Source organism: Mesocricetus auratus, unplaced genomic scaffold (genome assembly GCF_017639785.1).
Source record: "Mesocricetus auratus isolate SY011 unplaced genomic scaffold, BCM_Maur_2.0 Super-Scaffold_100676, whole genome shotgun sequence".
NCBI lineage: Eukaryota > Metazoa > Chordata > Mammalia > Rodentia > Cricetidae > Mesocricetus > Mesocricetus auratus.
The window spans coordinates 20,076,728-20,104,162 of record NW_024429266.1 but is presented as its reverse complement, the minus strand read 5'-3'; the positions used below and the strand labels follow the sequence as shown (position 1 = coordinate 20,104,162).

Here is a 27,435-nt window from a genome sequence, read left to right as displayed (position 1 = left end):
TGACTTTTTAGCGGTCTTTCTCCTTCTGATCCTCCAAACGTAAGTATTCCTCACTTTTCGTCAGTCTATCTTTCCACCAAGCACGGCCCTAGTTGAGACCAGTCTTGCTGTCATGGCTTCAGAGTTGCTTTGACAGCAACTGTCAGCTGTTTCTTCTTCCTTCTGCCCTTCACCCCCCCCCCCCCAGCTGCTAACTCACCATCTCTGCCTCAGTTACCCGTTTCGTCAACAGGTTGGCTGCTCTCTGGCATTCGTTCCTCTGTCATAAGTGTCCTTCCCGCCATCTCCTAGGACATGGACCCTTGTGTCCCCTAGTTCTCAAATAAATGTTATCTCTTTCCTCAAAACTTTTGTGGGGAACCCCTAAGTAGAACGACCTTTTGCTCTTCTTCCACAGCCTTGGGCGTCTCCCACACTTTGCACGGACTGCAGCTTATTTTTGCTTCCAGATGAAGTTGCAGGTGGCAATGGTTTTAGGTGGCCTTTTGCACCCAGCACCTCGCTCTCTAAACAGGGAACAGCGAATAACCTGGAAAGTGTGCGGGATGCCAGAGTCCTGTAGCCGCAGGAGCCCAGGCCAAGTCTGCCAGTCTCGTCCCAGTCGCGGCCCGTCCTGAATTCATTTCCACCTCATTAACTGGGACCCAGTCCCGCCCCCGCGGCCCTCGCCCTGGTTCCTCCATTCTGACAAGGCCGCCTGGCTTTTCTTCTTTCTCTCTCCCCCTGTCATCTTGCCAGCTAGGCTTCTATCGCTTCTCCTATCGTCTCTTCATCTCTCTTTCTCCGGGACTCTGTCTGGGTCTCTGTCTTTGGGTGTTTCTGCGCCCTAGTCAGTCTAGGTTTGCGCTTCCTAGCCCCTTACGCCCCGCCCCTTGCCCTAGTATGTCCAATCGTCAGGCTCGGTCCTGGCGCTCCGCTCTGTCATTGGCCGGCCCTGAGCTCCCCCACCCCCGTCGTCCCGGCCCCCTCCGGGCCCCTCCATTCACTCAAAGTTTGGCTCCAGCGCTGCAGAGGGAGGGGGCGGCCCGGCCCGGCCCAACTCTGCCCCCGGCCGGCCCGACCCCGGCCCCGGCTCCCGGACAAGCTCTTATCTGATCCCAGCTCGGGGTTTAAGAGTCTTGGCCCTGCCCGTCACACAGCTCCGCTCGTCACTCCTGCCCGCCCCGTCCGTTCATCTGTCCCGCTGCCGGGCGTCCCTCCATCCCTCCGTGCAACCACTGCACCTGCGAGCCAAGGTAAGACTCTGGCCCTGATGAAGGAGTGCTGCCGCCCTGGCCCGGGTCCTATCCACTTACAGACATCGGGCCCCCTTAACCCTTTGGTCCCTCCCTGCTAAGGTTGGCTGTACAATCCGGGTATCCCTCCCTCGGTCCCAAGTGGACTTTCCTGGGAAGGGCTCCTCACCAAAGATACCTTACCTCCATCTCAAGCCTTCCATCTAAAGAAGGGGCTTCTGATGTCCCCGCCTCACTTGGCATACCTGCAGCTGCCTGAGGCTCACCCAGTTACTGCTCCACTTACGCTGCACCCACCACACAGGCATACCGACACCGCTCCTGCTTCCAGTAGCCACGGGTTACTCCTGCTCCCAGCCTCCCCCTTTTACAGTGACACTCACGCAGTGACACTCATTGACGATGTTCTGATCACCTGTTTACACTTGGGGAGAAAAACAAGCGTTAGATTGGAATTCACACTCAGCCTGGTAGGTCGGGGACCCTCTCCTCTCCTTCCTTTCTCTCTCCCTTCCATTCCAACTTGGATCCCACATCAAGACACCCCTCCCTACCGACACCCCTCAAATTGCTTCACAAGGGGAATTTCAGAAGGAGCACGCTGTTTCTTCTGGAGTCAGAGGGTAGATTAGGGCCTATGAATTCACCCTGCAGAGATTTCCCTCTCCTATGCTATCTCCTCCTCCAACAGGGACTAACAAGAAAGAACTGATTCTAGGGAGAGCTAAGACCCAGGATGGTTAGAAGGTCAAAATAGAAGAAAAAAAAGTAGTGGGGGTAGGGCTTCTGGTATCCTGGGATTTCCTTCCAGTAACTGAAGTGCCCTGGGGAGGCTGATGACCAAGAAGTCAGCGTGTAAGAAACAACGGCAGAGTTGGACCCAAAGGGAAGGCAAGCCTGAGGCCTGATCAGGTCTTACCAGTGCAAATTCTGATGAGATTTCTGGCCAGGCAGCACTTCTGTGGTGTTCATTTTTTTCTCTCTATGGGACAGACTGCTTTATGCAGTCTGAGAGGGCAGGAGATGGTGAAGGAAGATTTGAGAGCCTCCTGTTTGGGATTGTGTGGAAGGCATTAAGAGACTAGCACCATGCGCCCGCAGTTACCATGACCTCAACCGCGTTTCATCGTGGCCACTTTTCCCTGATCTCCAAGGAGTTTTGAATATGTTCCTGGAATGATGGCAATTCCATCCTCTGCCAAAGGGTAGGGCTTGTCAGTTCCCCGGGGTGCCGACGGGGTGTGGGGACCAAGCCTAGAAGCAACCAGGTGTCCTGGCTCGTGGCTGGTTCTTCAGGAAGGAAGAAAAGGGGAAGAGGGGGAGAGACGGCATCGTGCCAGGGGGAGGGTCCAGGGCTAGACCGAAGAGGCAGTAGGCTTGACCCAGGCAGTGTCAATCTGTCCACCCACCCGCCCAGCCTTTGGTGGTGGTGGCAAGGGAGGGAGGAAGGGAAGGAGGGGGAGTTAGGGGGTGATCTGGGCCAGTCCAGCCTCCCAAGGCCCTTGCCAACCTGGGTCCTGAAAGGAACTGCTGTTTCCCGAGCCATCCCCAACCCCCCCATCCAGAGCCCAGAGCAGCCAAGTTGTCTCCGTGGATATCAAATGGCAATGATTCCACTGACTGGGGGGTGATGGGGGGGTATGGTCCCATTTCTTGTGTAGCTCTAATACAGAGTCCTACTGCTTTCCCTTACCCTGGGGTGGGGAGCATAACATCTCTCCAACACATACCTGTCCATCTTTGGGGGGCACTGTTTATGTGGGGGATAAACTGGCATTTCCCAAGTTCTCTACGGCTCCCACCTGCACTCTGCATTAGCTCATTTACACTCCAGCTTTGTTGGCTTGGTCTGGAAAGGAAGTGGCTGGCAGAAGACCCAGGGACCTTCCTCTCTGTCTTTCCGCTAGGGACCGGGGGGCTGGGGTGTTCAGGTCTGGGTGGGTTCATGTGCAGTTCTTCACCTTTGTGCTGAGATTGGCAGGGTAAGAGGTTTAAAGGCTCTGGTGGGTGAGTTGTGTGGCAAGGCAAGGCAAGGAGATGTCTGGGTCTCCTAGGCTGCGTTTCTGCACACAAGATGCAGACAGGTGGTTGAGGCATGAAGCTCCGGTGAGGAGGGCAAGAGACTGGAGGTGATGAGGGGAAGATGCTTAAGCCCTTAAAGTTTCCTGCAACAAGCTATTCGGATGAAAGAAGAAGAAAAAAGCAGCTCTACTCTCCCTCCCTTCTCCGGCCTAGATTCTTCTCTTGCCTGACTGGTCAGCGCTACTGCCCAGACTGAGGCCAAGTTGTCCAGGACAGCAGTGAGGCCCTGGAAGGGGCAAAGAGAAGGGATAGCACGAGGCACCCTGTTGAGACTAAATTGCAAGGACACTGGCCAGGAAGGGGGGTTTTGGACTCCAAATGTCTTAGCCTAAGGCCACTCCTGAGAATGGGGAGTTTTTGCATTCACCTCATCACCTCGGTCTGAGGCCAAGGGCTTTTTTTCTCTCATCAGAGACTAGTGTCCATGTTGTCACCATTCTTCACAGAGAGAGTACCGTCCTGGGTGGCCCCTCTCCACCCTTCCCCCCATCAGAACCTTGAAAGGGCAAAGAGAACAGGATTGTGGGAGCAACCCTCCTGTGGGTGTCTGCCAGCCTGGAGCCTGATTTGAGGTGGTGGGGAAGGGAGGGGCTGTCTTTGGAATGTGGGAGAGAAGTCAGAGCTAAGTTGTGCGGTCTGTGGAAGAAGCTTGGAGAAGCGGGGCTCCAGACGACTGGGTTACTACGTGGCACCTCTGCTGTTCTTCCAGTGGCAGAAAACCCAGGGAGAAATTAGGCACCAGTAGAAAACGTGGCCCATAAAAGAAAGATTTGAAATGATGGCTGGGAAGGAAAAGGAGACACATTTCTGGAGGTTTAAAACAAAACAAAACAAAACAAAACACAAAACAAAAACAGCTCCAGGAGCTGGAGAGGTGGCTCAGTGGTTAAGAGCACTTGCTGCTCTTGCAGAGGACCTGGGTTCAGTCCCAGCACCCACACGGCAGTTCAAAGCCATCTGTAACTTCAATTCCAGGGGATCTGACACCCTCTTCTGGCCATTAATACACATGGGATGCATGCACTCAGGTATACACATGGCATTGCATTACCAACATGATAAAAAAAATTTTTTTAAAAAGTAGCCCAAACAAAAAAGTCTGTCATTCTGGCTTCTGAAAGAACTGTGAAGTTCTGAAATATGGTGGTGATATAATAACTGCCAAGAGACTTCTCATAGTGGTGGCGTGACCCTAACTCGACACCTCTTCATCCTGAGAGATTACACACACAGTGGTTCGGAGCATAGCCTTGGAGTCCTCCTTTCTTGGTCCAAGTCCTGGTTTTACCAGTTAGTAACCACACAGATTTCCTAATGCTTCCATCGGGGCTAATAATAATTGTGAGGATTACAAGAGTCAATATTTGTAAAGGATTTAGAAGGTGGGCAGCCTGTAAAAGGTGTGGTGGCTATTATCTTCCTCTGGGCTCGCTAACTCTTTCTCTCTGCCATCTTTATTGGCTCCAGAGACTGGTCTCAGTCCTCCATAGTGGTTTTCTGAGCCCCCTTCCTAGATCTGGGAAGGTCGAAGAATTATTGAGAAGTTAAATACAGGGTTCCTGTTTCATACCAACAGACTGGATGTTACCAGAAGCTGGGCCTTCATACCGCAGCCCATTCTTCCCATGAAATCTGTGCCAAACAGATGTCCTGTCGTCAGTTCAGACTCAACAACTGTGATCTGTCCAGCGCCGCCCCCTTCCCCAGATAATCTCTCTGCCCTAGCAACCTCTGCTTTTCAGCCAAAGATGCAAGTTTCTACCCCTACATCTGGGGTATTTCTATTTTCACGTGTCCCCCTCCACTGCATGGCTCTGTCTCCCCTCTCTTCTGTATGGTGCATGTGGATGCTAATATGTGGATGTGGGTGCATGTGTGTGTGCATGAGTGTAGAGGGCGGAGGTTGCTGTCGAATGTTCCCTTAATCTTTGTCTATCTTATATTTTAAGATAGGATCTCTCATGGAAGCTGGAGTTCACCAATTTGGCCAGACTGACCGGCCAGCAAGCCCCAAGGATCTTTCTCTTCTCCCCAGTCCTGGGATGATAGGCTCCCTATACCTGACTTTTTGTGGGTGCTGGGTATCCCAACTCAGGCATCAATGTTTGTGTAGCAAGCCCTTTACTTAACGAGCCATCTCCTCAGAACTTTGTGGGTGTGTGTTTGTGGGAGGGTGTCTTATGAAGCTTGCTGGGTATTCAAGGATGACCTTGAACTTCTGAACCTCCTGACTCTATCTCTCGAGCGCTGAGATCATAGTCTGTGTCACCACACCTCCCTCCAGGCCTGGTGTAACGTGGTGTTGAAGGTAGAAGCCTGTGCTTCGCACATGCTAGGTGAGAGATCTACCACCTGAGCTGTGTTCCCAGCCTGCTGCCTGCCTGTCTCTCTCTTAGTCTCTTCATGTAGCATCTCTCCCTTCTCAGCTGGCTCAGGTGTCCTCTACACCTGTCCCCTGATCAGCCTGTGTTACTAAAGACAGCCTCCATCGAGGCTTTCCTGACTCTGGACCCACTCCTTGATCCCCTTCTTTCGCAGCTCCGTGTTTGGCACTATCATCACTGAGCAGTGGTCTTACCTTACCCCCTCCATGCCTAAGCATTCCTGTTAGCACTGACATTTTCAGTCACAGTATCCGGTGACTTTCTGCCTTTTCCACCCCCCCTGAAGCCCATCTCTTTGAGACTGTGTTTTCCAGGGTCTGACCCTGAGGGACACATGCAAGGACATTTAGTCCCCGAGTACACTCTTCCACCTACTCTTAGAGAACATAACAAGTCATTCCAATGCCCACCTGCCTGAAAACTGCCATAATCTTTTTTTCTCTTTCTGTTCATCCATATCATTTTATCTTTTCATCTTTGACTTTTCCCTGGATGCCTCATACATGGCAAATGTCTTACTTGCTAATGAATTTCATTAGGACAAGCCTGTGTCCCTGTCACAGTGAGGGCCTCCTGAAAGAAAGGTAAGACTTCCCTCCTTTGGTCCCAAGGATGCAAAAATGTTCTGTCTTACCTTGAATTTAGGCAGGACTCTGCTCATTTGGGAGGAGTACCCTGATTTTAGAGACCTAAGTGGGCATTTTCCAGCACCATGTGTATGAGACCCCATTACCCAACTCTCTAGGGAGCTTTAAGCTTGACCAGCCATTTCATCTGGTGGGGACAGCTCTTGGACTCCAGCTTCTTGTTCCCTAAGTATTGACGGTCCCTCAGAGGGAAGTCTGACTCCGGCCTGAAGCTAGTGTGTGGGTGGAACAGAGTTAGAGGTGAGGGTCCAGTCTGGGACAGTCCCCCCTTGAGTGTTGCCCCCATATCTCTTACCTTGCACATCCCTGCTCAGAGGGGACTCAAGGGGGTGTCACATTCTCCCTAGAGGAGACCGCTGAGCTCTTCTCCTCTTCCCAGTCTAACTCTGAGATGCCTAAGCCCTGGCTGACCCATGCTTTAAAAAGAAACACGGGAAGCTTATACAAGGTGAAGGTGAGTGTCTGAGGCTGTCTAGAGCGTTTGTTCTTAAATCTCAGCATACATTTACATTTTTCCGAGGGCTCCAAAGAGCATTATCATCATGGGTTATAGCTATTGATATGCAGCGTGTTAGAAATGAAGGCCGAGGAGGCGTGAGATCATTCACAATTAATTTAAAAATGGTGATAACCCCATTGCCTGTGGATGTGAGGTTTTAAATGAAAATAGCTGTGTTTTATAAAACAAAGGTTAAGTGAGGGTGACATTGCCTTTTGTTAACACAAATCTTTTTAATGTCTAGCTCAGGAAAAATTTGTTGGTTCCTTCTATTTGCTTCTGCATTTAATATGTTGCAATATCACATGCCATGTAACCCTGGGAAACTCCACTGATCACCCTTGAAATAATGAAAGTGGAAGAGTAAATAATGCAGTATTAGCACCATGACAAGAATAGGCTTGACCTTAGAAAGCCTCAAAACATGCCTCAGGAACCCCTGTGGATCCCTAAGACACCCCTGAGAACTGTCACTTTGAGACACTGCCGATGTGTGTTGGGAGTGGGCTTGGATTGGGAAGAGGTGCACACCCTTGGGAAGAGTAGCCTGGCTTGCTGGTCATGTGGTTGATTCCCTTTGGCTGGACAGCTGGTATTACTTTGTGGGTTCAGACTGACCTCTCTGGAAGAGCACAAAGGGCATTGGCCATTGTCCTTAGTCACCTTCTCTGCCACCACAGCTGCCCCAGCAATAGGTCTTGTGGGAGGGCAGCGCTGGACCAGGGAGATCTCCATCACGCGTGTAAAATCTGGGTGTTGCATGCATTGGGGAAGACAGGTAGCTCCCTGACATTTGCGGGCCAGCCAGCCTACTTGAGATAGCAAGCTCCAGGTTCAGTGAAAGACCTTGTCTCAAAAACTAAAGCTACAGCAGAAGACACGTGACATCAACCTCTGGCCTCCATACCCCCAGCCACCCATGCAGACTAAGAGGGCAGCAGCCAAGGAAGCAGAAGACCAGAGACCACCCCCCACACACCCCCTGCCAATCCGAGCATCCTGAATTTCAGAGGTCCAGATCCCTCTGTTCCTGAAGCCCGCCATTCTGGCACAGGGCCACCACCAGCTGTGTCTCTGAGCTTTGGCTTGGGACCTTGCTCTCTCACACGGGTGTTCAGAGTCCTACCCACAACATTCTCTTGACTACACAGAGAATTCCCTTACCTCCCTAGCAGAATGGAGGTAAGGGGTGGGTAGAGTCAGACTCCCACCCATAGCCTCTCTCTCAGCTCCTGTCCCCAGGGCCTTCCCTGTTTAGGTTGTGCTCTCTGGTCATTGGCAGGTGTGGAGGAGTTGAAGCTCCTTCCCCTGGCTCTCGTCAGTGACCCCAGGGGAGCTCAGGGCTAAAATCTCCTCAGCCTTAGCCGTGCCCCACCCTGCCTCCCCCTGCCAGCAGTTCCCCAGCTCCCGCCCCTGGGCTGTGGGACACTGAGAGGGCCGAGGGGCTGGCTCTGCATACTAATGTCCGGCCCATTGTCAAAGCCCCTTTGTGCCAGAGAGTTCCATTGAGGCGGCTCTGGGGCGGGCACAATGGGGGCTCTGTCCCCAAGTTCCCCCAAACAGTCACCTGCTTTCAGAGCCTCCCCACCCCCCCCCACCCGTCCCAGTGTCCAGAGAGCATGAGGGAGTGGACCCAGGGTGAGGAGGGAGAGTGTGGGCAGTGTGACATCCCCCCTTTGGGCAGGCCGGGGAGATGGACATTTGACAGGGCTGACTGTGGAGGGCAAAGCCTGGACCACAGGGGTGGGGGTGGTCTGTGGAGGGAGTTGGAATGCGGGTCTGTGAGGCCCATGACAGGACAGGCGCACACACAGCCTGTTCATGCCTCCTATATGCCCAGCCTGGACCAGTGACTGCCCAGCCCCTTCCTTCTCCCGGCTCATGGACGCATGGCTCATCTATGCGGAGACACACGGGCACACGCTCATCTATGCAGCCCCACACCCGCTCCAACCCCACACCCAAGCACCCTGACGCAACATGCAGAGCTGTGTTCCCAGACCACGCACCCACACCACCTCCGGTCAGCGTGTGCACGTGCACACCGTCTCTCTCCGCTCCACTCTTTCCCTCCCGCCCCCCTCCAGCAGCTACTGGTACCTCAGTGCCACCCCCTCCCCACCCCTGGCTGCCCTCTGCTGCTCTGACACAGGTTTTAACAAGTTTGCACTTGTTGTGACCTCAAGAATGTGGCCCTGGGGCAGGGAATGTCCTGCTGCCCCAGACTTCACCTGCTTATACGTTAACCATGGACACGGCCTCTGCCAGACTTTGAGTGCAACTTTCCTACCTCTACTCCAGGGGTGGAGGGAGGTCGGTGGACAGGGACCCCCACCCCGATATTGAGTCAAGCATACAGTCTGTATGTGTGTGGATAGCTAACATATCCTGACCCGGTGCAGGCCCTGGTGGACTCTCTTTTGCATTTCCCCAGAACACTCCCTACATCCCAAGCCCTCGTGGCCTTGAGAGGAAGACAGGACAATTATCCTTTCCCCAGCATGACTGAGATGGTGAGATGAGGTACCCAGGTGGCTGGTGACAAGACGGTGGGGTGGGGCTGGGGGGTCCCTTGCCTCTAGTTGTTTTTTGTTTTGTTTTGTTTTTTGGTACTGGCTGCTTCTGCTCTACTCAGATGGTCCCCTGCTCCTATGGAATTTTACCACAGCTGTCTTTACTCAACTTTCTCAGAAAGAAGCTGTGGGCATGGTAACAGTTGGGAACAGAGAAACAGCAGGTAGAGGGACCTTCACTGAGCTTCTGGGTATAGAAAGGGTTTCAGAAGGTCACTGTGAGTCAGAGACTGCTTCCTGCACATACAGAACGGCAGCCTTGAGGAGGTGCTGGGGCTGAGAGGAGCTGTCCAGGAGGTGACTCAGTTCCCCCAGTATGAGTCACAGGTAGAGTACCTATGGGCCCCCAGTGCCATCAAGGGTGTGAATACGAATAAATTGCTTGTCAGGTGGTGTCGAGGTAGTGCCTTTAGTTCCAGAACTCAGGAGGTGGAGGCAGGTGAATTTCTGTGGGTTTGAGGCTAGCCTGGTCTAGAGGAAGCTCTAGGACAGCCAGGGCTATGCAGAGAAACCATGTCTCAATAAGCAAACCAACAAACAAATAAATAATAAATTGTTTAAGAACAGCAGGTAACATTTGTCTTAAAAAACTCCCTGGGTGTTAGGTGTTACTAGGCACAGAAGGAAGAAGAAAAAGGGGAAAGTCTGTGTCTCTTGTAAGGAGATCTCCGTGTAGTCACCTACAAAACAAAGGTAGGATGGCCTAAGCAATAGTTCAAATGACTTTCAGAACCCCTGTGGGTAGTGGGATTTCTAAATGTCTCCAAGGAATCTCTGTCCTTTTCTACAACTTGCAGAGAAAGCATCATCTGATGTGTCCCTATTCTCTCGGGACAGCACCGATTTCTGTTTCACTTCTTATAGTGTGTTTCTGGACTGGCTGCTGCAGGAGGTGAGGGAGGCCCTAAGCCCGGATGGACAGGGAGTCAAACCAAACACATTCCAGGCCGGGTGAGCACAGGAAGCAAGCTCCTCGGATAATATTTCAAGTGTAAACCAACTGTCACTTCAGGACCCCAGGGTCAGATCTTACAGGAAGAAAGGAGGTGGGATGCATGAATGAAGGCCAGGGCTACTCTCCGATGCCGGTGTAAAGTAATGTGTCCCGCTGGCAAGCTGTGTGACCTTGGGAACGCTGCTCTAAGCAGCGTCTCCTTTCTTCAGTACGTTGAGGGGGCTGAGTGGGATGTGTGTGGAGACCTCCCAGCGCCAACATCCTGTGACCCAGGGCAAGATGACAAGCACAGGTTGGGTTCAGCTTGCGGTGCCAGCCTTCTTCGCAGCGTCCTTGGGCGTGAGCAAGCCGGTTAACTCTCTGTTTCCACACCATTAACATGACAGCAGTGCTATCACCAGCCTCTTGGGGAGGACCGGTCCACACATCACGTCACATGGAGCAATCAGCCAAATGTGGGAAGGGTTGGGACGGGGCCGTTGGTGGTGCTGCAGGAACACGGATGAGGGTGAAACCCACGCAGGGCCTGGAGGCCTTCTGAAAGGTTTTCCAAAGAAAGTGACATCCAAGCTGAATCCTGATGGGAGAGAAGAAATGAGACAGCCAGGGGGATTGGAAGAGGCCTGCTTTGCCAAGAACGGTTCGTAGGTGTATGTTCCAGAAGGAAAAGATGTTTGGTATGGCTAATGATGGAGGATATGTGTGAGGAGTAAATGAAAGAGCGTATTGCCGCTTGGGAGGTTAACAAAGGTCAGACTGTAAGGGATGGCCTTCTGGGAGCTTTAGAGACAAGTCCCTCAGCTTCTCCTCAACCCTCTCCTTCCTTGTCTCTCTCCCTTTCTCTCAAGACTCTGTCTTCTTGCCTTGGTTACAGTGTCCTGGGGGCACTGTCCTGCCTGGAGGACCCCTTGACCGATCTCAGATAAAGCGCCAGCAGCTTTAGGTCAGGGCTTGCCATTGTTTCTCCGTCTCCTAATCATGAAAGAATGAACTACTTCCTCTAGAAAGCTGGCATTAAGGCATCCCTGGTAAGCAGAGTGGTGATTACATGCGGGCACGCCTTCTCCAGATGCCCACCCTCACTCTGAGGGCAGGGGTAATTCTGAGGAGGTACCAGGACCAGGACACTAGAGAGAGCACAGCTTTTCAGTCCAGAGTAAAGGCTGGGGGGCAGGGAGGGGGAGGGACTGAGTCTGTGCCTCCCAAGCACTCAGAGATTCTATAGGAGTCTAAGACGGAGGGCGTGCTGGGTTAGAGCATGATACACACACTGCTAGGGCAGCCCAAGGGAGGGAAAAGTAACAAATGGAGCGCTAACCATATGTGCATGTATGTGTGTATGCATGGAGGACATATGACCACCTGTGGAGTCAGCTGTCTCCTTCCACCATGCGGGTCCCAGAGGCCAAACTCAGCACTCTACCTACTGAGCCGCCTCATTGCCCCTTATGGGCTCTTTTGAGTATAAATACTAGGCATAGAGGAAGACACAAAAATGAAGCAAAAATATAGATTAAGAGTCAATTCAGGGGCTGGAGAAATGACTCAGCAGTTAAAAGCACTGTCTGTTCTTCCCGAGGACCAGGGTTCAATTCCCAGCATCTCCACATGGCAAATCACAATTGTCTCCAATTCCAGTTCCAGGGTCTCCAAGGCACACATGTATGAGCAGGCAAAAACATATATACTAAAAATAATCGTTTATTATTTTTTTAAAGAATCAGTTCAGAAGAGCTTCTCATTTGGGGGAAGATGGAGGTGTCCCCCTGGGGAGCTGTCCTGGGGGCCTCCACGCCGGAGAGCGGCTCTTCTGCTTCTCCTCTTCCCTCTCGGGCGCTCTACCAGCCAAGCCAAGGCCTCCCTGATCACCCAACAACGTAACTTCAAGACGACAGAGTAGCAAGCCAGAGACGGCACCTTCGGCAGGGGTCTTGCTCTGTTCCTCACCTCTCTCTTATTGAGGTAGGGTGTTGCTATGTAACTCCGGCTGTCCTGGTACTCACTGTGTAGAACAAGCTGGCCTCAAACCCACAGAGATCCACCTTCCTCTGCTGCCAGAGTGCCAGGATTAGAGGCGTGGCTCTTTCTCTTTTCTAAAGTGGGGATCCTGTGTGAGTGGGCTCCCAGGACTCCCAAGGAGAAGTCCCATCAGCTCGGAGACTCTCTAGTGCCCTAGATCCTGGTGGCAGATCAGGTGCCAGAATATAGTCTTCCGAGGGTCTGGACGTCCTAGGCCTGCCAGCTTCCTGGAGCCCCTGAGGTTGGAAGTAGGGGAGGGGTCAGAGAGCAGTCATCGAGGACTCAGCTCTGCCTAGCATTGTTTGCAGCACACTTCCTTTGGCTCCTGGCAGGCTGAGGGGTGTCTGCAGGAAGCCTCATTGGGAATAAGGGGGCTTGGGATAGACCAGTCAATTGGAAGCCCCTCAAATTCTGAGGCTATAGCAAATCCTACCGCATCAACCGCAGTTTCCCTAGGGAAAGCAGTAATAAACTTGGTTCAGCTTGAGTAGCATCAAGCCCTCTGGGGTACAGAGAAGCAATATGAGTAAAAACCTTGTGAGACCTGGAGAGACTTCTGTCTTGCTATTAAGTAAATGTCAACAGTCACCTCACTTTCTGAGTCTTAGTTTCTTTAAGTCAGGGGAATTGTCCCTTCATCTGCAAAGTGCAATAATAATGATAACTTTATTTGCATAAGGGCCTTACAGATCTCATGTACTTTCTTTATATCTAATAATCCTGAGCACATAATCAAAGTGTATTGCCTCCTTAGATGAGGAAACTGAGCCCATGGGGATTAAGAGATTGACTGAGGTTCCTGTAACTAGTTACTGACAAAGACCAGAATGGCAAACAGTGGCAACGGAGAACAGAGAGAGAACTGGGCTGTGACTTGGAGGCAACGGGATTTAAAAGAAAAGGTTTGTTTGTTAGGGTGGCACCACCTGAAATGGTTTTCTGTGGACTCTGTTGTCAGAAAAGATGGCTCATATATGTATAGTTGACATCTATAGCCCAGAATCCATCCTGAGATAACAAATTTAAATCCTTAATCACCGAACAATTAGGTGAATTTTGATAGCACTAGCTTAAAAAATGCTTGAGATAAAATCTCTGACTTCAAAAAAAACTATGGCAAAATGTCCCAGGAGCACAGAGGGAGTCTACATATTTCAGCCTGCCTCCGTGGCAGAGAGAACACTGGGACTAGGACAGGGTCTTAAGGAATGAAAAGATTTTAGAGGGAAGAGGGGTGTGGAAGGGAGTTGGGAGTAGAGGAGACATTCCACTCAGAGAGCTGCAGAAGCAAAGGGTGTGTGTGTGTGTGTGTGTGTGTGTGTGTGTGTGTGCGCATGCGCATGTGTGTGTGCCCGTGTGCGTGTGTGTGTGCGTGTGCGTGCGTACGTGTATGTGTGTGTGTGTGTGTGTGTGTGTGTGTGTGTGTGTGTGCAGCATTCTCCGAGGTGGAAACGGGAGTGTGGGGAGGAGACCAAGAAGAGGCTTCTAGAGTGATGGAGTGAAGGATTCTTAGTGCCATGTCAAATGTCAAGTGGTTTTGCCACGGGAGCTCAAACCTGAGCTGAGCGATGGGTCAGACTGGACTGCAGGGCTCTGTGGTAGCTGAGGGGTGGGGTGAGGACCCGGAAGTCATTGCATCATTTCAGGTGAAAGAGACCAGGACTGCACGATGGGAGCCTCAGGGAGTGTGGGCAGATTTGGGCAAAGGCAGAAAAGATAAGACCCGGTGACCCATGGGCTGAAGGGCAAGAGAGAGGTCAGATATCCAGCTTGGGTACTGAGAGAGAGAGAGAGAGAGAGAGACAGAGACAGAGACAGAGACAGAGACAGAGACAGAGACAGAGAGACAGAGAGAGAGAGAGAGAGAGAGAGAGAGAGAGAGAGAGAGAGAGAGAGCCTGTGGCAGAGGTGAAGTGGCTTGCCCTGGAAGGGCTGAAACGGTGGAGACGGGGAGAGCCTTATTAGGAATGATAATCGAGTGGGGGTGTGCATGGGAAATGCCAACACGAAGGGGCAGAGGGGAGACCTCACCGAGAGAGAAGATGGATCAAAAGTAAACAGAGGACAGGTGAGCTGACTCAGTGGGCATAGGGGCGTGCTGCCAAGCCTGATGACCTGAGTTTGATACCTGGGACCCTACATTGTGGAAAGAGGAAAGAGAGAACTGACGCTTACAAGTTGCCCTCTGATCTCTACGTGTGCGCTATAACACCCATGTAAATAAATGTAGCAAATTTTTGAAATAGAGGTAGAGAGAACCTAGGAAATGTGATGTCAGAAGCGACTACATTCTTAGCACTACACGTGAAGAGTTCGTACATGCATGATCTCATATAATTCTCCCATCACCTCTATGTCATTAGGCCCTTTTTGCAGATAAAGGACACAAAAGCCCAGAAACTCAAGTGAGTTGCCCAGAATCCTAAAGCCTAGAAGCTCTACAAAATCAGGGGTCTCCATCACACTGCAATAGAAACAAACAATAAAACACAAATAGTGTGCCAGGGATGGACCACTGTTAGTCTCAAAACACAAAGAGTGTGCCAGGGATGGACCACCGTTAGTCTCAAAACACAAAGAGTGTGCCAGGGATGGACCACCGTTAGTCTCAAAACACAAATAGTGTGCCAGGAATGGACCACCGTTAGTCTCAAATGAGAGACTGCTGGGGTTGAGAACTGAGAAAACACCCTTGGATTTAACAAGCGGAATGTCAGTTCTGACCTTGGAGAGAATTCCTGGTTGCCTCGCCACTGCCCAATGGGGCATCTAACGGGATGGCACTAAATTCGTGTAGGTGCTTCCTGGATGGCAAACTTCTGCTCTCTAGAGATGGTTGCTATTGCTGCTTGAATAGCTAGTGTCGTTGAACCATTTGATATTGACGACGTGTGATCTGTTTATTTTTGATTTGCAATTACACGTAGTTCAACCTAACAGTAAAAGGAGTGGATTGGTGCCTTGGTAGAGATTGTGAGAGACTATGAGGGCCGCCTGCCAGACTAGAGGGCCCTGCCCCCTGGTGGTCAGGACTTAAATCTGCAGCACAGGAGAAGGGCCGGTCACCTCGAAGCTTGCAGTTGGTGGTTTTACAGTTCCCTCTTTCTCTGTCCTCCTCTGTAGGCATGCCAGACCGCTCTGCTCAGCAAAGACGGGTGGAGGTGATTTTCCTGAGATGGGGTTTGCCTGATATATAAACGAGTTTTATTATCTCAATCAATAGCATTAGACAGAAGTTGGATTAGAATCCCTTTACGGTGTCTAAGATTAGGCTGTGACTGATTTGAGATCTAGGGCAGAGGAGGCCTACAAAGGAGAGATCCCAAACGGATATGTTGTTTATCATCCAGTTTCTTCCTAACTCAGCCTAGCGCTCACCCCCACCCCCACCCCCATGTCCTTGGGAACTGTCTCACTGGGAGAAAATACAGGCTGGGCAGTCGCTTAGTTGGCATAGTGCTTGTCTAGCATGCATGAAGCCTGGCTTCAGCCTCTAAACACTGCATGGACTGGATGTGAGGCTGCATGTTTGGGAGATAGAGGCAAGTCATATTTACCTCCATTATGAGTTCAAGGATAGCTTGGACTATATAAGAGCCTGTCTCTGCAGGGGTGTGGTGGGGGGAATGGAGTTTTCCCTACCCAATGTTTTCTGCTAAGTCACACTATTACTTCAACTTTCTCAAAGTGAAGGAGGACGAGTTAACATCCCTAAGCAAATGTTGTGAGGTGAAGGCTCACATGGGGCCAGGTTGGGAGGCTCTCCGGACCATTGGCGCTGAGGATAATGAGGAGACAGTGGTACAGCTCTGTCCTCGGTTGAACTCTGCATAGTGCCAAGTCCTGACAAAGGAGCAGTTGACCGAAGAGCTCAGGATGTGCAGTTCTGTAGTCCCAGACAACAGCTAAGAGCAGACACCATGGCTGGGCCACAGCTCGGGGAGGGAGTGTGCTGGAGGTGATGCCCGAGTCAGAGACGGGGCAGGTACACACGGAAGCCATGGAGTCATCCTCCCTCTCCAGGCACCCTCTGGAGCTCTCTGCAGGGATGCCCTCCCCTTCCTCAAGGGGGTCAGAAGGCATGTCTGGGGAACAAGCAGGAGGAGGGGCCAGTGGTCCTGCCCAGCCCACACTGACAGGCAGTGGTGGCATCTAAACACAGGGGAACATCTGACATGGCCCCATCTCTTTGTCCCTCCCACTCTTGACTGGAAAACACGGAGGGGGTCACAAGGGCCAGGGAGAGGTCACGGACTCCCAGGAAATGCTTTGAAGGCTTTCATCCTTCCTGCTGATCAAACTCTGAGAACGTTCCAAACGTTGACACAAGGGAAGAAAAGCCTATTCTTCCCTGGCCCAGGGCCTTGGTGTCAGGCTGGGGATAGAGGATGGGAGGGCCAGGGGAAGGGGCCTCAAGGGTGGGAGACAGGGGCAACGGTGAGTCAGCTGGGCCGGCAGGCCCCTGGACACACACACTGCCCCCTTTCCTCACCTCGAGATTTGTGTGCGGCTGACTCGTTTCCATTTGTTTTCACCGGGGGAGAGGACAGGAGAGAGGTTGATGAATGACGACATTGAGCTTTAAAAAGACCCACATCCAAGTCCATTCTTCTAACCCCAGGGTTTACATAACCCTCAGAGCTTTGCTCCCTGCCCTTCCTCTTCTTCCCCTCTCTCTTTTCTCTTCCTCTCTTTCACGGAGAACACTTGGAAGCCCAGAAATGCTTCTTTCCAGGCCCAGCCACTCTCCTCCAGGAGGCCTCCAAGACCATTATTTAAGTGGCTTTCACGAGGGAGATGATATGACTGGAAGAAGAGGCCGAGGAGCTGTTTCCTTTCCTCAGTGGGAGGAATGGCACCAGACCAGGCTAGACAGATGGTGAGATCTTTTGTTTTACTTGTTTTTGAGATAGGTTCCTTCTGTATAGCCCAGGCTGACCTCAAATTCACCACCCTCCCGCCCCAGTCTCTGGAATGCTGGGATTATAGGCATGCACCGCCATCCCACCAGACAGGGGTTTAAAGCAGAAAGTGGCCGCTCCTGTCTTCCAGCACGGCACCTCCAAACTGACCTAGCAGTGTGTTCTGAAGGACAGAGGACAGGAACGTGTCCACAGATGAGCTGCAGTTGCCATGCACTGGGCATCTCAGAACGCTGTTTTGGTCTTAAGTAGTGTAAATGTTTCATTTTATTCCACCGTACAGCCAGGTGTGTGCTAGAGTTGGGACACAGCCTTCTTCTTCCACAGTGGAAGCTTTGGAGGCCTAGAGGGTTAGGAGCTCATTCAGGTTAACAGAGAGTCTATGCAGAGTTGAGACAGGCTGACGGTTTCCTGCTTCCCGGTCCAATGCACTTCCCCGTAGGCGGAATTTCCCCCTGTTCCCAGGCTGGACCTTCCTCATCCTGTGTCCAACCATCTCCAGCGTGTGATGCGCGAACACACGTCCAGGTCATTTGCTTAAAGCGACTCTTGTCTGAAGACGTCCTGCCCACAGAGTGTGGCTGGCTTGTGTTAGTTGCATACCTTGTTGCTGTGACTGAAGAGCTGACAAGAGACATCTTAGGGAGAGAGAGGTTCGCTGTGGCTCTTGTTTAAGAGGGACTTCAACCCATCATGGGAGGGAGGCGTGGCTCTGGGAGTGTGAAGTCACACTACACCCACAGTTAGGAAACGGAAAGCCCGTGGAGTACCCGTATTCACTCTCTCTTTCCTATGCTCCCAAAACTTAAAAAAAACAGTGGTTGTTATTCTGCCTCTGATGACCCCAGGGCTGCCACACACCTGTTCCAGTGTACCCCTCGTATTGCATGTGCTTCTTTGGGTCTTTCCTACAAAACCCGAATCACATTTTTCCCATCTTTTAAACCCAGTCACCTTTCTCTTTGTGTCTTTCTCCAAAAGAGACACTTGGGTATAGCAGGAAAAGTTCAGTTTGTGGTTACTGTCTATATTTCCTGGTCCATAAGACTCAAGTCATCAAGAAATAGTAGACCTAGGTGATTCCTTCAATAAACTCGTTTTCTCTCAATAGATATATACACAGGAAACTCAGGAATAGACTGTGGTCTTCAGGTAAGGCTTTATGGAACAGGGGTCACCTGAACCGGGCTCCGTAGCCTGGAAGACAGAAGAAGGATAAGCAAGGGTAAGAAAGCTTGTGTGAGTACAGCAGGGCTTCTTCAACAGCAAGGCATGCGCTTGTTTGAACGAGCCACAGGGGGCAGTAGGAAATGAGGCGGGGAGCGTGGGCTAGACACAGGCCACAGAACTCCTCGGGTGCTGGACTCAGTCTGGTCTCTCTCTGGTGTACGACGAATACTTTCTTTGAGCTGGAGAAGGAGCTGGGCAGATGCAGTGTGGTGAAGAGTGGATGGGTTTGGAGCCAGAGGACTCGATCATGAGTCCAGTTCCATGATCTAGGGAGTCACGCTATCTTGCTGAGCTATAAAGTAAGGACTAGGATTTTTTTTGTCAGTTTTTGGGATCAAATCCAGAGCCTTGGTTATGCCAGGCAAGCACTTTATCTCTTAGCTATAGTATGTACGTATGCATGCATGCATGTATCCTCAACCTCAGGACTCTGGTCTCGCTCTTTGCCTGGAATGCCACATTCTTTCTGAAATGTGCACACGCTTTGGAAAATACCAGATCAGTGTTCATTGGTTCATGATCAGAAGTGTAACTAAGAGTAGCAATGTAGGATGAGTTCGATTATCGAAAAGTGGAGGTGTGAGATGAAGGGTGGGTGACACAGTGACTCATTAAGTCCCTGGAGGATGACAATGAGACGAAGGGGAGGAAGCACAAGGATCCATCCACAACATGAGCATTGTGTGGGGAGCTGAGGGGGAAGGGGCGCTTAAAGGGGCTCCAGGACTTTGAATGTAAGTAGCTGGAGGATACCTTTAGTGATTTAGGGACCGAATGGCAGAGAGGGGCAGGTTGGAGAAGAAGGAGAAACTGTCTACATTTGGAAATGAATGAGTCTAGTATTCACATCCCAAAGCTCCTTTCAGTTGAGTTGCTTTTGCTACAGAGAAGCTCTTTCTTTGGGGTTGAAGCCTCCCCTCCCGTCCCGTGATAGGTCTCAGGAAATGGTCCAGTTTACATCCTGCCCTTCCACCTGCTGTCCTGGTGTGGAGCTGAAGCATCTTGTCTAGCCACCCCAATATAGCATAATAAACTTTAGTACCAAGTAATCAACTTAATTGGTTTTTGAGATCCAGTCTCATGTAGTTCAGACGGGCCTTAGACTTGCTATATAGCCAAGGATAACCTTGAGCCTCTCATTCTCGTCTCAACCTCTTGAGCATTGGATTACAGCTGTGCCACCATTACTGCTTTATCTGCTATTGGGGGTCAAACCCAGGGCATGCTATACAAGCCCTCTGCTAACTTAACTTCCTTTCCAGCTCCCACCTGCAGCAATTTTTAAAACCCACTCTTTTACCAGGCTCCTACTTAAAAAAAATCAGCTGACCCACAGAAGGGTTGGCATTGAAGTCTCTGAGCTGCCTTTCCTTCCTTTTCTGAAAAGATCTGCAAACAAAGATCTGTAGCATTAGTCATGCTGAATGATCTTGGATCCCCTCTTCCTTGTCAGGCTCCTCCTGAAGGTCTTCAGGAGGTCATCTCCTGTGAGGTGTATCAAGGCTGCAACCTCACTCAGACCTGTCCACACAGTGCCTTCAGTCATCTCTTCCTCAGGCTTCAGAACGACTTGCTTCTGGTGGAACAGATGCCGGCAGAGTCCATGGCCTCCAATTAAGAGTTCACAGATGGCAAACAAAGGCAAATAAACATTTCAAAGCACTGTGGTGTTATAAAGCCAGATTCAGGCAGGAGCATGCTTAGAAAACTCATGTCACAGTGAGACGGGGTAGGGGTATAAAGAAAAACCTTTCCTCTGAGGGTGAGGAAGGCTTCCAAAGGCATCACTAGCATTTGGTCCCAGCTTTGGAAGGTAGGTAGGAAGTCGTCAGACAGCCAGGAAGTTGGGCTGATCCAAAGGTAGAAAGAACCAGACAGTGGGGCTTCCTGCAGAGCTGAAGTCTGAGGATATGGGAAGACTGTTGGGTAAGGCCAAGAAGGAACAGAAGCCAGGTGTTATGGCGCATGCCTCTAGTCCCAGCACCGGGGAAGCAGAGGTCTCTTCAATACCAGCCTGGTCTACAGAGAGAGTTCCAGGACAACCAGGGCTACACAGAGAACCCCTGTCTTGAAACAAACAAACAACAAAAAAGAAAGAAGGAAAAAGAAAAAAGGAAAGAGAAAGAAGCAGAGACTAATTCGTGGAGGACCTTGAATGTCGTGCCAAAGGTTTGCAGTTCATCCTAAAAACAATGGGGGACCTTGGCCAGTTTTAGTCACAAGAACTATGTCGTGTCTTGTGAGCAATCAAGTACCTGAGAAAGGTGTTGATAAATCCATTCATTCTGAAGCCTAAGTGGTTGGCATAAAATAAAAGTGCATGTAGGTTAGGAAATCTAGCTCTAGGGGGAGCTGAGGGTGTGAAACCAAAGATAGGCGTGGTATTTGCTGGAGGAATGAACATCACGGTCCTTCTTTGCTTTAGGGAAAGAATCAGCTCACTTCTCAAAGAAGAAAGGTGATAGATAGCCAGGTTCTGCCTCTCCATTCAGGCTGCTCTTTTGAATGCCAATCCCAGTGCATGGTTGGGACTGTTTTGGAGAAAGTGCACCCTCTAGAGGAAACAGGATGTACATTTTTTTTGGTAGGACAGCAGCAAACCACGTCCAGAGCCTTGGCTGGCTTCCTTCCCTCAGAGGTCTGGCCAGCTTGGGGGTGGAGTGTGCTGATTGTTTATCTGTTTCTGAGTCTGGCCACCCCTGAGAACAAAGTGGCTTGGCTGTAGGAGGTGGCATAACAGCTGGAACTTAGGATCACAGCTGGAGGTGGCAGATACAAGGGCTGGCGACCTCAGACACAACAGTTGGAGGCGGCAAACACAACAGCCAGAGGCAACAGAAAAAGCTAGCAGGTAGCCAAAATCTCCAGGGCTCATGACTCTACAGCCTTAAAACCCGGCTTTCAAAGTTCCAGGTTCTGTCCTCTTTGTGGCCACAAAACTCCTCAGTACAGGGGACCAGGTGTTTTGGACCAGGAACTGGGGACCAGGGTTTGGCTTCCCATTTTACCACTAATTTGCTTGAGGTAATTTTCTTTGAGCCTTAGTTTCTAATGATGCCTTTCCTATCTACTTCATAGCGTAGGGATCAAATTATATATTTTATAAGGTAACAAATAATGTAGGTTATTGTTTGGAGAATGATACGCTAGGCTTTTGAGAGCCTCCGTCCTTTCTGGTAGGCAGTGCCTCCTTGTAACACAAAGGGAGGGCTTAGATGAGTGATCCCGAGTGTCAGGGAAGGAGGTGGGGAGGTGATGCTCCCCATAGGTGTGTCTGAAAGCTCAGGTAGATATCCAGTCAGAGCTTTCATCTCCTCTGTGGGACCTCTGAAAACACTGTAACTCACCTTCGGATATCCAGGGACTGCGTGTTCTGTACCTGCCTAGGGACTCTTCACATCTGGGCAATCCTGTTTCTAGTGTTTTGTTTTGCCAATATAACTGGAGTCTTCCTCCCTGTAGTTTGAACTCAACAGTCTTGTTTGGTCTTGGAGCTTGGAAAACTAATCGGAACCTTCGTTCATGTGACAGTCCCTCAAGCCAAGTATCTCGTTCACATCTATTCCTTCTTTCAGATCATCTCTTCTCTTGACAAAATCCGTCTGTTTCCTTTAATCGTCTCCCATGTGATCTGGCCCCGAGTTTTTTCATCTCTTGATTGCTGTTTGAGATGGAATACTGAAGATGTGGAATGAACCAAGCAGAGTGGAATCAATTACCTCCTTGTTCTAGAGACTCCATTCAACCAAACATAGCTTAAGATTGTATTGCTTTTTGGCATGAATAACTCATGCTGGACTTTTTCCTTTTGATAAAATGTTTAAATCTCTCTTTTTTCCCATGGTAATGTGACTAAATTACATCTTAATAATCTTTAACTTTCCCAGGTAATTTTTAGGCCCCAGTGTATAATCCAGCGTTTATCCTTTATTAGATGTGGCTCACTCATCTGGTTCTTTTTAGAGCCCATCTCTGCCCAGTCCTTGTAGAGTGTTGCAGGTTTGTGTCACCCACACAGCTGATGGTCACAATGTTCTCTAGTTTTGAATGAAATTAGTGTTAAGAGTGCTGAGTAGGGCAAGAGCAAGGATAAATCTCTTCACTACATCAATAGGAAATTAATTCTAGGCTATTGGGCTCTAATCATGCATACCACTGAATTTTTAAAGCCACCTAATTACATGGCCCTACTGGTCATTTTTCTCTATCTTATTCTCAAAGGTATGATAGATTTAAAAAACCTCCCTGAAGCTCTAGTTACACATTATCTGTATTTTGTTGACTTGTCTGTTTAGTAACCTCATCATAGAAGGACATGAAGCTATTTTGATGTGACTTGTTCTCAGTAAGTGCACAGTGAGTCTCACTGACCACTTCCTGCTCTCTTGTTCTGTCTACTTACAATCCTTATATTTTATTGCAGAATCTTTCCTAGGATCAGTATCACCCATTTGTCTATAGTTTATGGAATATACTTCATTTTTATTTTTGAAAATTAAAGTTATTTTCTCTCCTATCTAACTGTGCAATCCCTATGTTCCCCCAACAGTCCTCAAAATCTCATGTATAGGTTTCACATCTTTAAGAGTTTGAGGATCAAGCCAGGCAGTGGTGGTGCACACCTTTAATCCCAGTACTTGGGAGGTAGAGGCAGGTGGATCTCAGAGAGTTCAAGGCCAGCCTCATCTACAGAGTGAGTTTAGGGCAGCCTGGACCATTACACAGAGAATCCCTGTCTCAAAAACAAACAAACAAGCCGGGCGTTGGTGGCGCACGCCTTTAATCCCAGCACTCGGGAGGCAGAGGCAGGCGGATCTCTGTGAGTTCGAGACCAGCCTGGTCTACAGAGTGAGTTCCAGGACAGCCTCCAAAACAATACAGAGAAACCCTGTCTCAAAAAAACAAACAAACAAACAAACAAAAGGAACAAAAAGGAAGAGTTTGAGCATTCTTTAAATATTTATTTATTTATTACATATACAGTGTTCAGCCTGCATGTATGCCTACAGATCAGAAGAAGGCACCAGATCTCATTATAGAGAGCCACCATGAGCTGGGAATTGAACTCAGGATCTCCAGAAAAGCAACCAGTGCTCTTAACTTCTGAGCCATCTCTGCAGCCTGAGTTTGAGCATTCTTATGTGTCTTATGTGCAGACTCTACAGTGGTGTGTATATGTATATATATGTATGTGTATATATGGATTATATGTATATATGTATATGTATATATGGATTGTATATGTATATATATGGATTGTGGTAGGTGGTTGTTATTATTAGCATTTCTGAATATTGAGAGGGCTTTATTTTAGTTCTAAATAGGAATTATTCAGAGCTATAGTGCTTCCTTTTTGCTTCGAAGGAATCAAGGCCATAGGGCAGTGAAGAGCACTGGGTCTGGCTGAGTAGCAGTCTCCTGTGGATGAGAGTTTTCAAACGGTCTCCAGGTTGGTAAAGTGGGCAGGCTGCTGCTTCTGAATGTTCTCAGGACCCTCATCCACTGGTGATCTCCTGTATCAGTGGATAGGAATACATGGATGTTCTCAGGACCCTCATCCACTGGTGATCTCCTGTATCAGTGGATAGGAGTACATGGACGTTCTCGGGACCCTCATCCACTGGTGATCTCCTGTATCAGTGGATAGGAGTATATGAATGTTCTCAGGACCCTCATCCACTGGTGATCTCCTGTATCGGTGGATAGGAGTATATGAATGTTCTCAGGACCCTCATCCACTGGTGATCTCCTGTATCAGTGGGTCGGAATACATGAATGTTCTCGGGACCCTCATCCACTGGTGATCTCCTGTATCAGTGGATAGGAGTATATGAATGTTCTCAGGACCCTCATCCACTGGTGATCTCCTGTATCAGTGGGTCGGAATACATGAATGTTCTCAGGACCCTCATCCACTGGTGATCGTATAACTTAGACTCTTCCAGAGGCAAAGCAATGGGGAAAATGAGGGAGCATGATAAAGAGCAACAATGAAATGCAATGGCTCAGACATATGGGGTAAGGAACGCAATGGTGGCTCTGATTGCCAAAGGGCCCCAAATCCCAGAAACCACCTTCATCCTTCTCAGGAGTTCAGACGTCAGACTCAGAGTCACAGTGATTCAGATCTTCTCTCCTGGAAAAGTACAAAGCTACTTTTTGGGTAGAGATGCCAGACGCCTTGTATGAGTGAATTGTCTCCTATTTCAGTGTCTTGTCCCACTTTCTACTGTCAGGACGAATAGCAACCTTGAATTTGAGCTCCTGCAGACACAGCTTCTAATTAACATGGCATCCACCCTCACTTCACTCAGTCAAGACAGTTTTGCTGCTATAGCCTGGCATCGCGGGCAACCCGCGGGGAGATGTCTCGGTGCTGGGAGGAAGCCTCAGCCTGTCTTCCTTGCTGTTTATCGCTCTTGAGCAGATCTTGTCTGCGCTCTTCCGAACACCAATCTAGACCCTGGCCCAGACTTAACTTCTCCCAGGTGCAGACAAATGATGATGATAATGGCGGCAAATGGAGGAGACTAGATGATTAGCCGAAGAATGGACACCTTCTGCTATTTTCTCACCAGTGGGCTTTAACTCGGGACTACCGGAGAGAAGAGAAATTAAAGGTGTAGATGCATCTTAAGCAGGACTGTCCTAAAAGGACTTCAGTGGAATAGGTTTTTTGCCTTGATGTTCATCAGAGAAGGGGGGTTTTATTTTAAAATAGGTATCTCCACAGGAGTGGCTCTTTCGAGTACTCGTGTGTGTGTGTGTGTGTGTGTGTGTGTGTGTGTGTGTGTGTATTTAATGGAGATCAGGCGAGCTCTCATTCCTACTTTCAGGGACCTGTGCACTTCCTACTCATTCTTCTCTGTCTCACCTCTTCCCCAAATCAAAACATTACTACACTGTATTGCAATTATGTATTTAATTCATGCCCTCACCAAGCTGTGACTTCTTAGCAAGAATGACATCACTTTCACCTTTGACCTGTCAACACCTCGTGCTGTGACTGGCATTTAGCAAGTCCTCTACATATATTTGCTAGAATAAATGGCATCAAAATGAAGGTTAGGGGCAGACAAGATGACTCCGACTCAGCAGGTAAAGGCATTTGCACCAAGCTTGACCAGGGCCCACATGCTGAGAGAAAACAAAATCCTGGAAATTGTCCTTGGGCCTTGACACTTAAGCAGTCCCCACCATTAATTAATACAAGCGATTTTAAAAGGAGATCTTAGTGTCTCTTCCCATTGGGTGGTGCTAGGAGTTGGCTGGATTTGGACAGTAACCTCCTTTGTGCTGTGTTGCTCCCTGCAGATGACATCAGTCGCTAAGGTCTATTATAGTCAGACGACTCAGACAGAAAGCCGGCCCCTGGTGGCCCCAGGCATCCGACGGAGGAGGGTCCTGACCAAAGATGGCCGTAGCAACGTGAGGATGGAGCACATTGCTGACAAGCGCTTCCTCTACCTCAAGGACCTGTGGACGACCTTCATTGACATGCAGTGGCGCTACAAGCTTCTGCTCTTCTCGGCAACCTTTGCAGGCACCTGGTTCCTCTTCGGTGTGGTGTGGTATCTGGTAGCTGTGGCCCATGGGGACCTACTGGAACTGGGACCCCCTGCCAACCACACCCCTTGCGTCGTGCAGGTGCACACTCTCACTGGAGCCTTCCTCTTCTCCCTCGAATCCCAGACCACCATTGGCTATGGCTTCCGCTATATCAGCGAGGAGTGCCCTCTGGCCATCGTGCTCCTAATTGCGCAGCTGGTGCTCACCACCATCCTCGAGATCTTCATTACAGGTACCTTCCTGGCAAAGATTGCCCGGCCCAAGAAGAGGGCCGAGACCATCCGTTTCAGCCAGCACGCAGTTGTAGCCTCCCACAATGGGAAGCCTTGCCTCATGATCCGAGTTGCCAATATGCGGAAGAGTCTCCTCATTGGATGCCAGGTGACAGGCAAACTGCTTCAGACCCACCAGACAAAGGAGGGTGAGAATATTCGGCTCAACCAGGTCAACGTGACCTTCCAAGTAGACACGGCCTCTGATAGCCCCTTTCTCATTCTGCCCTTGACCTTCTACCACGTGGTAGATGAGACAAGTCCCCTGAGGGACCTCCCCCTCCGCAGTGGGGAGGGGGACTTCGAACTGGTGCTGATCCTAAGTGGGACAGTGGAGTCCACCAGCGCCACCTGCCAGGTTCGCACTTCCTACCTGCCCGAGGAGATCCTCTGGGGCTATGAATTCACACCTGCCATCTCGCTGTCAGCCAGCGGCAAATACGTAGCTGACTTCAGCCTTTTTGACCAAGTTGTAAAGGTGGCTCCCCCTGGTGGCCTCCGTGATAGCACTGTACGCTACGGGGACCCAGAAAAGCTCAAGTTGGAAGAATCGTTAAGAGAACAAGCTGAGAAGGAAGGCAGTGCCCTTAGTGTGCGTATCAGCAATGTCTGACTTCCTGTCTTCTCCGCCGCAGCCCTTTGGCCTTCTCCAATTTCAGCGCCCTGGGAAAAGGAGACTCTCCGGGTTCGCTGGAGAGCCCCAGAAGCACGCATCCTCTACTTACCCTTCCGTAAGCTGCTGGACTCTGTTTCCCTCTCACGGTCCCCTCGCACTTTCCTCTACTACTATGCCAGTGTGCACGCGTCTTCAGCCAGGGTGGGGGAGGGAGAGGGAAGATTAGGCTGAGTGGCTTGGAGGGCCTCAGCCATGCGTGGAGATTCATATTAGGAGGACCATGTGATTGGGTGGGTGGACTCCCCCCAACTACCCACTACTAGAAAGTGTCATGACTCCATCTCTGTTTCCATCTAGTGAGTCCCCTAAGGCAAAACTCTCTCAGAGAGTCACCCTGGGGCTACACTCTCAGAAATAAAGAATCAGAAATCA

General features: G+C 50.1%; 1 protein-coding gene across 3 annotated transcripts; it reads left to right on the top strand.

Moving 5' to 3' along the window:
• Positions 1-987: 987 nt before the first annotated feature.
• Kcnj10 (potassium inwardly rectifying channel subfamily J member 10) lies at positions 988-27,435 on the top strand. 3 transcript variants are annotated; one of them, XM_005078205.4, is made up of 2 exons: positions 988-1,235; positions 25,861-27,435. In XM_005078205.4, exon 2 carries the CDS (start codon positions 25,861-25,863, stop codon positions 26,998-27,000), a length of 1,140 nt encoding a protein of 379 aa, XP_005078262.1. In that variant the 5' UTR covers positions 988-1,235; the 3' UTR covers positions 27,001-27,435. The 3 variants fall into 3 exon arrangements, with proteins under 3 accessions (XP_005078262.1, XP_021087581.1, XP_040594344.1); XM_021231922.2 differs by lacking the exon at positions 988-1,235 and adding an exon at positions 12,319-12,337; XM_040738410.1 differs by lacking the exon at positions 988-1,235 and adding an exon at positions 17,175-17,273.